Source organism: Malaclemys terrapin, chromosome 1 (assembly GCF_027887155.1).
Source record: "Malaclemys terrapin pileata isolate rMalTer1 chromosome 1, rMalTer1.hap1, whole genome shotgun sequence".
Classification (NCBI taxonomy): domain Eukaryota; kingdom Metazoa; phylum Chordata; order Testudines; family Emydidae; genus Malaclemys; species Malaclemys terrapin.
This window is the reverse complement of record NC_071505.1, coordinates 224,944,492-224,960,551: the sequence shown is the minus strand read 5'-3', so window position 1 is coordinate 224,960,551 and position 16,060 is coordinate 224,944,492. Positions and strand designations below refer to the sequence as shown.

The window sequence follows — 16,060 nt, the reverse complement described above, 5'->3', positions numbered from 1 at the left end:
ATAGAGAATGTGACTTGAACTAACCTGAAAAGTATCAGAGAAACAAGGTGGGTCAGGTAATATCTTTTATTAGACCAACTTCTGTTGGTGAAAGAGGAAAGCTTTTGAGCTTGCACAGAGCTCTTCTTCTGGTCTGGGAAATGTACTCAGAGTGTTTTCCAGACCTAAAAAAGAGCTCTGTGTAAGCTCAAAAGCTTGTCTCTCTGACTAAGAGAAGTTGGCCCAATAAAAAATATTACTTCACGCATCTTGTCTCTCTAACATCCTGGGACCAACATGGCTACAACAACACAAAAAAGTGCCAACTGACATTTGTGGTGGTGGACGGTAAGAACCTTAAGAACGCTTTGGGGGAATATAGTGATACAAGCCAGGATCTTATCAGAGTCAGAATGTTATAGCTGCAGTGCAAGAAGCAAAAGGCAGAGTGTCATAATTCAGGGCAACTGCATCTGTATTCGCCACTTGTGCTTTACCCTGAGCACCAACTCCCGCCTCCTCAGCCATCACCTCTCTTGGGGAGAGACCTGCATCTCTCTCCTCCAACTGGGTTTTTTCCAAGCTGCACAGTTGCCTAAGCTACTCTGTGATATTTCCAGAAAGCCAGAATGCCCAAACAGGCCAGTGTATGGGCTTTGCTTCCTCTCCAGTAGCTATGAATGGCATAATTGCCCACAGTTACAAGTTACCACACGGCTATTTCTAATCAATCACATTTATTCTTAAGGTGAAACCATTACAGAAAAAAAAATATTAAAATAATAAAAACCCTACGCACATGCTAATACGCTTACCAGAAGTCAACCATCAGTTTTATAGGACCCTAGTAGGTCAAGTCCTTCCAACCCTTCTTCAAGTATTGACCCTTGACACACCTTGGAGGGAAACTCCTATTCATTTTTTGGATCAAAAAGAAGGCTTTGAGTCAGTATAAACTCAGGCTATTTATCCCAAAGTCCTTTCTTGGTATGTTGGTCTCTGGAGAATCCAGTTTGAACTAGTATATGTGAGCCTCCCCAGGAGGTGATATTTCTTGGGGGAGGAGGGAAGATTGGTTACAATTTGACTGATTTGTCTTAACTACCATCCACTATTTTTAGTAGGAGGAGCTGTGGTTTCCCTCCTCCATGCTTTCGAAGACAATCATACATAAACCATTCATTTAAAACAATGGACCCCAAAGATACTACATAGGGTTGGAATATGTGCCGCATCTCCCCTTTGGAGAGGTTGCATACAATGCCGGTGGCAATAATGCATAAACTTGATACAGTATCAGATCTCAAAGATACTGCAGTAAATTATCCTTTCTGTCAAAGGAATTCCCCTGGAAAGTGGAGACCATTTTAAAAGCATATGAGGATGTTTTCAAATGCATCGGGTGCCTCAAAGGAAACCTGTGACTCAAAGTAGCACACTGGTGCCTGTATGCTTACCACAAAGAAATATTCCACTGGCATTACTTAATTCACTATGCAAGGAGCTCTTAAGTCTGCAAATCAGGGTGCCATAGCATTTGTAGAGACCAGTATAGCCTGGGTAAACAGCATGGTGATGGTACAGAAGCCCTTAGGGAAATTACGCATCCACATTGACCCAAAAAGACACTGAAACAGACATTAAAACGATGTCATGATCCACTGAACACAATCGATGACATCTTGCCAGAACTTTCCAAAGCCAGAATCTTTATGGTCCATGATATGAGGAATGGGTTTTACACATAAGCCTGGATAAAGAATCCAGCATCCTGACATTTTTTGCAACACCATTTGATCACTAGAGTTTGGGGTGTATGCCAATGAGCATAAGCCCAGCACCAGAAGTGTTCCAGAGAAGACTCTTCCAAGCATCAGAAGGACTACATGGGGTGAAATTAATTGCAGATTATATCACCATTTTAGGTGGAGGAAGCAATAATACATAAGCTGAATGAGACCATGAAAGAAAACTTACAAGATTTTATATAAAACCATAAAACTCAGCCCTGAAAAAATGCATCTCAAACAGCATGATGTGAAATGGATTGGACATGTGTGCCCAACAGAGGGACTGAAAGCAGATCCCAACAACATCTAGGCAGTCAGAGAAGTGCCAGCTCCCATGGATGTGAAAGGGGTATAGCACTTCTTAGAAATGATACAATTCTTGTCCCAGTTCTTCCATGTTTGCCTGTAGCAGCAGAACCCATACATCAGCTCACAAAGCAGGATGTTGAGTAGGAGTGGACAGGTCCTCAATGGCAAGCATTTGACCAACTGAAACAAATTACAATGGATGCCTCTTTCCTGAATACTACAAGCCAGGAGAGCCGCTGACATTCCAGTGTGATGCACTGGAGATATGACTGGGTTCAGCTCTTTTTCAGAAGCACCTAGTCACTTATGCCAGCAGAGCTCTGTCAGAGACAAACAAACAAACAAAAGAGCTTCTGGCTCTAGTATTTGGAGAGGAGTCCATCAGTACATCTATGACCATCCAGTAATTCAATCAACCCCCTTCTTAATGCTCCAAAGAGATTGCAGCCCATATTGATGATCCTCCAGTGCTACCAGGTAGAGATCAGATATTATTTAGGACAATTACTGGTATTAGCTGACACCCTGAACAGGGCATATATACCCACCATCAGTGAGCTGGGGGAAGGGGATCAGGACATACTGTAGTGTTAATGAATTTAGTATCCCAATTTCAACAGCAAAGCTGATGGAAATCAAAGAGGCTACACAAAATGACATCCAACTACAAGCAACCAGGAGAGCAATACTAGCAGGGCGGTGAGACGACAAAAGACAAGTACTGGTAGGAGAAGAACCATATTTTCAAATTAAAGATGAACTGAGTGTATCATATTTTGAGCAGAGAGCTGTTGTCCCCACCTCATTAGGTAATGACACCATGCAAAAAATAAATGCCTCACACCTGGGCATTGACAGCTGCCTTGGATGGACTCAAGAGTGTGTCTAAGCCAGGAATGAATACACGACTTTGCTCTTTGCTAGAAGGGCGTGACATCTGCCAATCATGGGATAATAGCCATCAGAAAGAGATTCTGTTACCACATAAGCTGCCCACAAACCATTGGAAATCATGGGAGCAAACATATTTATCTTCAATGTCAATTAGACTTGATTACAGTGAAATATTATTTACATTTTTGGGAGGTTGATGCTCTACCTGATAACAGTAGCAAGCCAGTGACTGGCAAACTGAAGGGCCACTTTGCAAGATATAGCATTTTGGACACTATTCACTGACAACAGACACAATTTTTTTTTTTGCCTTGGTAAAAATTCAAGGACTTAACATGCAAATGGGAGTTTGACCAACATACCTCTTCCCCAGCATACTCACGGAGTAATGGTAAGGTGAAATCTGCTGTGAAAACAGCTAAGAGACTATCACACAAGGCTGTTTCTTCTTGTTCAGTCTCTGTTACCATTTTTAGCACCCAGAACACTCCATCATAGGAGTGTCAAAACAAGACAGAGGATGAAGGACCAAAGCCATGCTAGCAATCAGGGGAGACCTGTTGCAGCCAAAAGGATAGAGACGTTGCCAAGAGGAGATGGCCAACAATCAGAGAAAGCAGACATTAGAGTACAACAGGTCAGTCAAGGACCTACTGGCCCTGGAGGCATGCACTCCTGTGAGGATCCAACCATTAGAAGAGACGCCAGAAGTAGTGGTCTAAGGGAGTCATGAGGAATGCAGTGGCATCAAGTTATATGAGGTGACTAAGCAAGAGGGACAAGTAATGTGAAGGAGCAGGAGGCACTTTTGAACTAGGAGACACAACACCAAGAGAGAGCTTACAGAAATACAGAGATCATCACAAAATGGAGAGACAGAACTATCTGAAGGTCAACCTTACAGGGAGGGAGGAGATTCCACAGAAAGATAGTTTGCTAGACTTGGAGACAAGTGACAAGGAAACAGAGACAGGTGAATCCTAGTGTGTTGAGGAGACCAAACTACCTCAGAAATTATGTAACGAGATGAGTCTGTGATGAAGACAAGACTCCAACTTGGCAGTGTGATAACAGCTTCTGGACAAGGGGACATGGTATGTGGGGGTCTGGGCATCTATTATCAGATTTTAATATTTCTATTAAAATGTTTGTAAATTAGAGAAGATGTATCATGATCATTGAAACTGTAGTCAGAGTGCCCATAGTCCCTGGAGGGGCAGTTATTGATAGGATACCAGGAAACCTAGGAATGGGTGGAACAGTTCACAGGGTTTAATAAAATACCACTTGTTCAACTTAACCTGCATTCAGTATCATTCACTGTGAATTAAACAGTTGGGGCTGTCTATGATCAGATGAGCTACAACCAGTCTGCAGGTTTGGCCAGTGACCTAGACCTGTATTTCTCTTGCATCCTCAGCCAAGTGGCATGGCTTCTACTTCTGAGAGGATCATGTAGCAACAATACCACACTTAGATATCCATAGTGTATTAGGGATTTCCTCCCCCCGCTCCTCCTTTTCAGCAGAGGTAGTGATAGTGAAAATACAATGGAAAGTCTGCGCAGATTAGCTAATGTCAGATTCGGGGTCTCAATTTGAGCTGCTGCCAAAGAGAACTCAAGACTTCCCATTGTCACCCTATAATCGATTATAATGGTGCTAGGAATGAATTATTTTGTACCCTCTCTACAAAGCTTCCTTGCATGTTACATTCCTGAAATGGCCATTTGCCCACAATCCTAAAAAATGCCTGGGGAATGGCAACTCTTAGACTGAAGAACAGTATTTAGAAATCAGCAGCTAAAGCTGAGTTCAGCTCTAAGGATTTAAGAATTTTATTTTATCTAGGTTACAGTCCTGTTTTTTGGTGTCAGAAGGTATTTCTGACTGTTAAAAGCAAGAATGAAAAATAAGGGCCTGGATTACACATGGCTTTATCCTGCTAGGCTAAGGGTTCACTGTGGAAGTCAGCCATATGCCTTCTTCTTTTTCACAGATGCTGCAGTGTTTCTGGATTAGGAGCAAGTGATTTATTGGACCCTAATTGGGGGGGGGGGGGAGAGTGACTTCAGGGGACTCATTTTATCATTTACCTTTTACAATGGAAACAGATTTTTAACCCCTCCATTAAGGTTGCTGCCACTGAGTGTGTTTAATAGGGATTATATGTTATAAATCCTGTGTTATCACTTTGTATTGTAATTGTTATCTGTTATTAATCCTTCTCATATTGGAAAGCTGTATAAGTACTTTACCACAGGATATGTTGTATTGTCTTTAATTTTGTGTGTTATTGATGTATAATGTGAGCTGACAAGCTACTTGAGACAGAAGAGAATTATAAACCTGAATTATTTTTTCCAAGGCAAACCCAGAACTGAAGGGAGTTAGAATGGGTAAGAGGTTAGCAAACAGACAAGCCATTAATAGAATCTGTGACTTAATTTTAGACCTACTATTCTATGTATTATAATCCATGCTATATTTTGTAGTTTTTTTTTATGAAAGGCCATGCTAATCTTATATTGCCTGATACATATATAACCAATTATATATATATATTCTTTATACTTCAGTTCTTTTAAAATGTAACTATTAAAAACACACTAATAAAACATTAAGGTAAAGATTTTAATTAAAAATATGGAAATTCTAAGTTATGATTCCTATACAAATTATAAAATCAGTGCACATGTGTAAGAAGGCACAAAAGTGAATACCTTCTGAAGTCATGCAATGGTAAACAAATACAAAGAGACAGGAAAATTGATTCTGAATTTCCTAAGGCTATGCAATTATATATATATATATTACACACACACACCTAAACAATGAATTAGCATCATTTTGATATCTGTTTAAATCTAAAAGTGGTGAATAAATAAAAGAGTGCTAAATATGATAGTGAGAATACTTGACAAATGACAAATATGTAGCTATTCAAACATGAAACTATGTATGGGCGAAGAGTGTTTGTATTAAGGCTTAATTTCGAAGAAGAAAGGCTGCTATAGTCACCTACTGATACTTCAACTTCACAGCTCAAATAAAGGTCTGTAATTCTGATCTCAGATTTGCATGTGCACATTACCAAAACACAAAGTACCATAGGTATTAAAGGTGTTATTCCATAGCACTGTAGAAAACTAGGGTTACTATCCTTGAAAAAGTATTTATGTTCCAGTGCTCCCAGACCCTGAAAAAGAGTCATGTAAGAGACTTTAGTATTATATACTTACATCTGTGTCACTATTTTTCAAGTTTGAGTAATCCAAGGTTAATTCAATACATGTTACTAATATTCGTTTTAACTATAAGGGAAGATCCTCAGCTAGTGTAAACTGGCATATGTCCTCTGACTTTAATTCACACCATTTGTGCATCTGGTTTACCTAAGCCATTCCGAGCCTGTGGCTTCAGCCAAAAATTAGCATTATGCGCAAAATAAGCAATTTTAGTCATGTGCTGGTCTACATTATACCAGGTAAAGAAGTCACTGTAAGCTAATTTTTGACTGGATCACCAGAACAAGAATCATGATACAAACACACACACTCACACACAAAATCCCAGCAGCCTATCAATGGAAAATCAGATTTGGTCATAGACTACATAAGAGTTAAACAGTACATGTGTGCCAAAAGAATGTTTAAAGTAACCACAATGCACTGCTAATTGTACGCACACAAAGATCTGCCATAACTTATTTTTTTGTTTAATCTTTAGCCTTCAGACTCTCACCTTTCTACTAGACTGAACTCTGTTGCCTCAACCAAGGGCTACTATTGATACTCTTGTTATATTTTAAGATTTTTTTCTTAATACTCTGCAGTAAAATATTTTACTATGCTTACAGGTTATCCTCCATTCCCTTTCACTGATGAAGAAATTCTGACCTCACTCATTCACCACTGCAAAGTGTCATGGCCTCTTGCTGTTTTCTGGGGCTTTGTATCTATTTACTGTGCCCTAAATGTTTCAAGAGCCTTCAAACCAATTTAGCTGAACTGAGAGTAGTTATCAACGGTTTGTGGTCAAATCTGGAGGGCATATCTAGTGGGGTTCTGCAGGGTCAGATACTATTCAATATTTTCATTAATTACTTGGATAATGGAGTAGAGAGTATACTCATAAAATTTTCAGATGACACCAAGCTGGGAGGGGTTGCAAGCACTTTGGAGGATAGAATTCAAAACAACCATGGTAAATTGGAGAATTAGTCTGTATCCAACAAGATGAAATTCAATAAATGCAAGTGCAATGTACTTCACTTAGGAAGGAAATATCAAATGTGCAACTACAAAATTGGGAATAACTTTCTAAGTGGTAGTGCTGCTGTAAAGGATCTGGAGTTTATAGTAGATCATAAATTGATTATGAATTAACAATATGATACAGTTGCAAAAAAGGCTAATATTCTGGGGTCTATTTACAGGAGTGTCATATGTAAGACATGGGAGCTAACTGTCCCACTCTACTTGGCACTGATGAGGTCACAGACAGATTACTGTGTCCAATTCTGGATGCCAAATTTTAGGAAAGATGTGGACAAAGTGGAGCGAGTCCAGAGGAGTTCAGCCAAAATGATAAAAGGTTTAGACCGTCTCACCTATGAGGAAAGTTTAAAAAAAAAACTGGGCATTTTTAGCCTTGAGAAAAGAAGACTGAGAGGACCTGAATATATCAAGGGCTTTTATAAAGAGGATGGTGATCCATTGTTCTCCATGTCCACTGAAGATAGGACAAAATAAGTAATGAGCTTACTCTGCAGCAAGGACAATTTAGGTTAGATATTAGGAATATTGTTCTAACCATAAGGATAGTTTAGCTCTGGAATAGGCTTGTGTGATGCACTGTTCACCCCACACCACCCCTGAAGATGTTAAAGTGGCTTAGAAGGGCTAATTAACCATTAGGCTGCACCTGGGAGGAGACTTAGGCTTCACTGACAAACACTAATTGAAGATGAAACCCATGTGGGCAGGACCAGATGAGGGCTTGTATAAACCCAGGAAGTGAAAGCAGAAAGTGTTGTAGTGTGGAGGTCTGTAGTCACTCTCTGGTCTTAGTGAGGTAAGAAGGTAGAAACCCAGGGGGGAGCAAAAGCCCTGGAATGCTGAACTGGAGGGATGGGTTTACCCAGAGATGTGGTGATGAAAAAAGCCTGCAGAAGGCGGAATAGGAAAAAGCCCAGAAAAACAGCAGTAAGAGTTGAGACAGTGCAGACCTTGGCTGCTGATTGTAGGATCCCTGGGCTGGGACCCAAAGTAGCAGGTGGGCCCAAGCCCTCCTATCAGACACTGGGTAAGTGGAACAGTCTGGAATAAGGAAGAAGACTGCCTGGAATGGCATCCTCATAGCTAGTCCGGCAAGAAATTGTTACCTCAGAAGGGGAACACTGTGTAGTGACCTGGCCGCAAAGCCAAGCCATGAAGAGGAAACTGCAACTCCTAAAGAGCAAGAGGGGCCATGAGATGACTGAGCGGAGCTGATCCCCCAAGCCAGCCACAAGGGGGTGCTCCAATAGGGGGGCTGTGGAATCCCCATCATCGGAGGTTTTTAAGAATAGGTTAGACAAATATCTGTCAGGGATAGTTTAGGTTTACTTAGTGCTGCCTCAATGCAGGGGGCTGGACTTGATGACTTCTTGAAGCCCCTTCCAGACCTAAATTTTTTGATTCTATGATTCTCACACCTGAAAGATGTTAAGTACTTTTAAAATTAATCCCTGACAAACATTTAGCTGTTTAGTAGTTTAACACATTTTGAAAACTCACTTTGTTCACCATACAACAAATAATTTTGAGTGTATGCTGGTATTTTTGACCATACACAGAAGAAAAATGTGACTTTTCTCCCCCCTTTTTTGGTCTGAAGAAAGCAGTATTAAACCAAAATGAAAGATTTGTTGATGTTGCTTAAATACTGTTTTTATCTGGCAATGATATAATGCAGTTTTTATGGCTCACTTGCAAGAAACCAAACTTGTTGGTTGGTTTTGTTTTGTTTGTTTCAGTAGTTACGATAGCAGGCTGCAATCCCCTTTACAGCATGCACAGATTCACATGATAAAGGCTAGGGATTAAGCACAGCCGATTAACAGTCTGTGTCCTCTACAATCTAGCACTCCCACTGTAGCTAAACCCATATTCAGACTGAAGTTATAATAGACAGACTGTCCTCAATATCATTTCCCTAGCTGACCTCCTCAAACTGTCATTCATGTATTCTTGCGGAAAATTACAGGTTCTAGCAATCAGAGAAGAGCCAAATATGTCCATGTTTATATTATACATGTGTTTTTGTATATTCAGAAGCTGAAGTGAGATACTTACAGCTGCTGCCTAGGTAGCAATTTGAGATAAAAAGTTAACTTTTAATGCAAAATATATAGCTATATTTTGAATTGAATCATTTTAAATATCATAAGTAGATTTGACATTCAAACCACTATTACAAAGAAGAGCATTTTACTACTGACATCTATGTTTACAACTAGCATCCATCAATATTGTTAAAATCACCACACTGTTAGCGTTCAGATCCATCATGAAGATACAGAACTGTAATTATACTCTTCCTCTCTTTGCTTTTACTTCAAATGATGGGCAACAAAATCCAAGAGAATTTCCCCAACTCTTGCATTCTCTAATTTATTGTTATGAATGAGTCACTACACAACACAGAGCCTCCACACACACACAAAATGCCTGCATGGACAGATTTCAGAAACAGCCTGCTAGATATTTCTCTTTGATTTGATTCCTACAGGCTACTCTTCTCCTAAGGAAAAAGTGTATTCTTTTTGGTTGTGGGAGAAGGGAAATAAAAATTCATCTTTAAGAATTAAACTGTTTGAAATGTTTCTAGAAAGACAATTTCAATGTAGAGAGGATTTTCCATTGCACTTCTGCCTACTATTTTCAGAAACATTAAAAAACAGTATCCTGTGTTCAGTAATAAATTGTACATTCATTCTCTTTGGCAAGATTTAAATTAAACACTGTAGTTAAAAACAAATACATTGTAGTTGAGCTTTTTAAATTATTTATCTAGCTACACTGCCTACCTTTTAACTTCTATAGATTTTATACATTTTGATTCATTGAGTCTCAAACATTTTAGCAACAGTTATTCAAATTAATTTATTATTAATTAATAATAATATCTGCCCGGTTCATGGGCCTGATTCTGTTCTCACTCACATTCATTTACATTGGTGTAATTCCACTGAATTCAGTGGGGTTAGTCCTGATTTACATTAATGTAGGTGAGAGCAAAACACAACCCAGCCACTTAAGCTTTGCAATTCTTCATTCCAAATGTATAATCAGAGTAGAGATTGCTAGGTTTGTTAAATCAATCTACACAAGAACTAAATGACAGCACATGCTATGTAGCCAAGTTGCAAAACTGAGCTGCATTTTGATTAGCTACTAGTATTGGATTTGAAGGAGAAGCAACATCACACGTGACCACAGCTGATGCATTATAGAAGCACAGCAGTTTCTTTTCATTGAAATTTGTCAAAAACAGAGACACAAAATGATTCAGATATGTTTCGGTCTCAGAGCATTAACTGAGTTTAGATGAGTCTGTCCATCTTTTCACACATACACAAAACAGTCTCAGGGAAACTTGTAAAGAAATCTGTACTTGAGAAAGGATTGAAAATGTGAATTTAACTCAGTCATTCATTTTCAGACCTCTACTTCAAAAACTAATTTCATGGTCTGTCTCCATAACAACATAGCTTTTTTTCTGGCAGCTAAGATTCATATAATGAAGTGTAATGTGTTTAATCAGATTCTATGGACTACAACTTAAAGCAATTTACCTTTAGTATGATTTGGCGACAGGCTAGCTTAGAAGATAGGTCAGTTCACTTTAATCATGTTTATGAGCAGTCAGTTGCATATTTACTAAGTGAAAAACATTGAGTTAGATTTAACTAGTGATAATTAAGATAAATGGTATAAAGATTTTTTTAAAATGCATTTATTCATTTTGGAATGTGTGACTTTCCTCACAAGCCTACTGAAAATACCTGTCATCATGCACATGAATAAGCTCACATACAACTCACAGATAGCAACAAAAATGTATCTGAAGCTGCCTACCCACTGTCCCCATATGGTGGCATTTTTTGGAGGGTAGGGGAGATTTGGATCCTAATAGCCATCCTTCTTTGCTCTGGAGTCTAGTCCCAATCTTTGTATAAATGCCATTTTTTTCCACAGAATTAAATGGGCATAAAAACTAACAGTTGATAAACTGGTACACAATGACATTTGGGGGTTCTTCCACTTCATGAGGTAACAACAATATACTTGGTTAAAAACCTTGCAAGATCAGAGGCTGAGTAGTTTATAAGTCCAGGGTTTGATTATGATATAGCGGACATGCTCAATTTTATTATTATTTATTATATATACATTTGAATTAAATATTCACATTTTTAAAGAGAAGAATTCAATAATATGATGTGCCAGACTGCTGAAAGGTAAAGTGACTTAACAAAAAAAAGCAAGCCCACTGTTGACCTTTGTTTTCGCAATTCTAATCTTTCCTCCATTTTTCCCCCTTCTGACCTCCTGGTTCCTTCACATGAGCAAAATTCCTCTCACCAGAATAACTGCAATAATATATTTGCCTACATTGTGCTTTAAAATGACACTGGGATAGAAGGACTGGGGGAGTCTTCCAATAGGAACAAATAAGGCCTTGTCTTACAGCCGTGACTTACAGAGTTGTCCTATTGACTAATTAAAAGCTGCAGGATCAAACCCACAAAATAAACAAACACATGAGAGTTATTCTGAAGACCAAGACCCATCTGGACATCTAGGAATAAGGAGAGGGGTTTGGAGGAAGGAGGGAAATAAGAAAAAAATGTTCACCTCCCTGCAGACGCCTCCCTTTTCTTTTCAGACATTTTCCTTTTCAGTAACTCAACTGTTTTTGCTTTTCACTAATTCCCCCACCCCAATATCTTATGCATTTTTTAGTATTTTGCTTCAGCTGAAGGGAGTGGGAAACTAAGGCGATATATTTATTGCTTGCAAACAGCTTGGAAAATTCTAAGTACAGAAGCCAATCAGAGCAGAGAGATTATGGTAGCCAGAGTACCAAGCTTTGCATGTTCAGAGTACGCTTACTGAGAAAAAACAATACCACGATTATGCAAATCAAACTCCCACATATAGAGAAAAGAATTTGCATATCTGGGGGAAATCTGTACAGTTATTCATCAGTAAGTAACTGCAGTGGATGAAACAATTGGCTTTCAGCAGAATATTAATTATCGTTCTCTTGCAATTTTTCATTATCCTGTAATATTGAATAAGCATTAGTCAGTTGGTGTTTGATCAAAAGAAGCCTTGTCTTCAATGGGGGACTTGATGTCACTCAACACTTCTCAAGAAATATTCTGTGCACCTCACAAAAACAGCTTACACTTAAAAGCAAGAATGAGAAGGTTCACAAAACTGTGTTACCAATTGTTATACTGATGACTGGTGTAGAGTAATAATTTCAGAGTTTTTTGTTCAAGAGTAGATGAAGGTAAAAAATAGCATTTTCATAGGATGTTCTTGCATAATATACTCAGTGATTGCTCCATTTTATATTTAGTGAATGAATGATATATAACTTGACTAAAAAATGCTAAACAGTCATGGAGTCTTCAAGTTGCAGAACTTTAGCAATCCTTTGCTAATTAAAATCAAGGAAATTTAAATGTAATTTCAAAAGGCATTATAATAAACCAAAGAGAAAGGGAAATTTCTATAAACAAATTGTTTTCCTTAAAAATATATACTTTGTAGAATTTGTATACTTTATATACTTGTATGCTAAAATTATATTGTCTCTAGATGATTTTTTTATTTGTTTGCCATAACCTTTGGGATTGTGTCCCATTCGTACACTGGCCAATGCCTGCAAATAAAACTGCAATTTGGTGACACAAACATATATGAAAATGAATTCATGCAAGCATGCTTAATTGATATAACATTTGCATCTAATGAATATAAAGAGAAACATTTCAGTTAAATAGATAACATGGAGGAAGTAGAATGAAGCATTGTATAAACCCAGTATTGAAGCTACTCATCATTTGCACAAATAGTGTGTGGGTTGGTTTGTGTGTGGTTGAATAAAGTACTTACCATCCTCAGTGGGCACATAGATATTCAAATACAGGCAATCTTCATTTTGATCTTGCACATATGTCACAACGGTATCCAAATTGGCAGTAAACCAGACCGGCAGCATGTCATTGAGCAGTGACCTCTCATCCAGGTACTGTGGGCAGACGGCAGCAAACTGCGTGGCATTCCGAACCCCAGTCCATGAGGAGGGAGGTTCTGGGGGCTGGAATCGCCTCTCACCAGTTGGAGGGGAGGCATAAGGAACTCCCAGGTACTGCTCCACTGGGCCCAGGATCTCATTGGGCAAAGGTGTTCTTAGGCCACGTATTTTGCCATAATTCGTGGTAACAACAGGGTATTGTGCTTGGCCATCAATGAGGGTAAATCTTATAGCTAGTGCAGTTATCCACAAAAGGAAGTTAGAATTCAACATGACACAAACTGGGGTGAAGATCAAAGGCAGCCATAGGAGTCCCATTGGCCTTGACATTGTTTATATCAACATCAGCAGGGCACTGTCTTCCACAGCCAGGGAGACAAAGGGAGATGAAGTGAAAGGCAACACGTAATATTTTCAGGTAATGAAAAGCCTAAGAATGAGTGTGGTTGGTGCCTCAGTTGATTGACCATAGACAGATTCCAACGTCAGGACAACCAAGGGAGTCCTCGTCCCTAAGGCCCATCCCCAGGCTCCAATGCTGGTTTAATCCTGGTGGTACTTCCCAGCAGGCTGAGAAGGAGAACGTGGTCAGCAGTCACTCTGCTTCATTGGCACAATGATTCCTTCCAATAGATTCCAACAAGATCAATCAGCCTATAGCCAAGAGGAAGCAGACAATTTAAATTAATACATTTATTAACATTCACCAAAACTGCAATAATTTTTTACACTTATACAGTGTCTTTCATACCAGGGTCTCCATGTGTTTCATGAATTTTAGTCACTTCTATGAGAGGAGAATTACAGTATATCCCTTTTGGAGATGGAGGGAAAGAGGCTTGCCCAAGGCTACAGAGCAAATAAGTGGCAGGGCTGAGAAATAAATCCAGCTTTCCCAATTACCAGTCTCTTGTCCCTGTCGCAGACTCTCAGCCCCCATAAAATCAAAACATTCCTTGACCGTTTCAAGAAGGTTACCTTCCATGCCCGGGCCAGCTCTGCAACATTTGCTAGCCTAGACAAACTGAAAAAATGTACATCCCTTTGCACTTCCACTCAAATAATGCATATTTACTAAACATTTTGCTGCACAAGATAATCTCCTTCTTCTTTCCATATTATGGTGATTAAATGTGATTACTTATTGTTACCACAAGGATGAAACAAAGGAATAGAAAGAAATAAGGTATACCTGCAATTTTTATTTATAAGGATAAACAAAATTGTTGAAAACACAAATTTATCTTCCACAGCCATATTAAAAGAACAGCTGACATACAGAAAGGGAATAGTACAGAGTTCAGGCAGTATATGATTTGAGTTGCAGTAGGTCCACATATTGTTATTTTAAATGTAATATAAAGGTTTTAAAATTATTATGTACATCCCATTTCTCTGAAACATTAGCAGCACTATACAGAAGAAAGCTGAGAACCTAGATGCTTGATTCTGCTGTCACACTGGCGTTTCTGCTAGTGCAACTCCATTAACTTCATTGGAGTTACTCTTGAGTTGCACTGATGGATCAGAACCAGGTGCTGGAGCATAAGAATGGCCATACTGGGTCAGACCAATGGTCCATCTAGCCCAGTATCCTGTCTCCAACAGTGGCCAGTTCCAGAGTTTCAGGGGAAGTGTACAGAACAGGGCAATTATCAAGTGATCCATCCCCTGTTGTTCAGTTTCAGCTTCTGGTGGTCAGAGACAACCAGAGCACGGGGTTGTGTTCCTGAGCATCTTGGCAAATAGCCATTAATGAACTTATCCTCCATGAACTTATCTAATTATTTTTTTGAATCCAGTTATACTTTAGTCCTTCACAACATCCCCTGGCAATAAATTCCTCAGATTAACTGTATGTTGTGTAAAGAAAAACATCCTTATTGTTTGTTTTGAACTTGCTGCCTATTGATTTCATTGGGTGACCCCTGGTTTTTGTATTGTGGGAAAAAGTATATAACACTTCTCTATTCATCTTTTACACACCATTCATGATTTAACAGACCTCTATCACATCACCTTTAATCATTTATTTTCTAATCTTTTTTTAGTCTCTCCTCATATGGAAGCCATTTCATATCCTTGATCATCTTTTGTTGCCCTTCATCTTTATAGGTGATATTCACTAGTTACCTCAAGATATGAAAGAAAGAAATACAAAGAAACAGGGTACACCTGTATAGTATATAACAATTGTATTTATCTTTAATGAAAACTTAGTGTCCAAATATATATGCCCAAACAATTACTGAGATGAAAGATACTCATACAATGTATTTGAGAGTTTTTTTTTTCCAGAAGTTGTTCCCTTCCAATATTTACCTGACATGTCATCTCTTACACAGCTAAGAAACAATTATTTGATAAACAAAATTGATGATATCTTTCCTTTGATAGGACCAACATATGAGTTATATATAAGCTTTCTGGCCTATACAAGTCCCTACTGCACATAGGAATCTTGGTCCCATTGAGAGATTAGATCACCTTCACAGTCTACTCTTTAGAGAGCTATGTAGCTATTAACACTGATTGTAAATGAGCAACAATTAAAGAACTATCAGTGTAACTGCCTTTGCATAAGCAAGAATTCTGAAAGGAATCTCATCCTTTCTTTAGAACATCCATCTTTAATGAATGGTAAGGGGGAACCCACCAGATTAAGAGGTAACCATACACAATCTGAAAAGTAGCTGAACACCCAGTACAAGAGATGTTCTAAATTCCATATTATTTATATAGAGCCAACAATGTATTAAGTGCCTTACTGAC

At 38.7% G+C, this 16,060-nt stretch overlaps 1 protein-coding gene across 3 annotated transcripts in view; it reads right to left on the bottom strand.

Annotated features, from left to right (window-relative positions):
* NLGN4X (neuroligin 4 X-linked) overlaps nt 1-16,060 on the bottom strand; it is a 268,032-nt gene that overhangs the window by 173,419 nt on the left and 78,553 nt on the right. For all 3 annotated transcript variants that reach the window (XM_054008284.1, XM_054008274.1, XM_054008291.1), the window contains one exon: nt 13,147-13,942. In XM_054008284.1, the coding sequence (XP_053864259.1) occupies nt 13,147-13,618 (472 nt within the window). In that variant the 5' untranslated portion in view covers nt 13,619-13,942. The remainder of the gene's footprint in view (nt 1-13,146; nt 13,943-16,060) is intronic.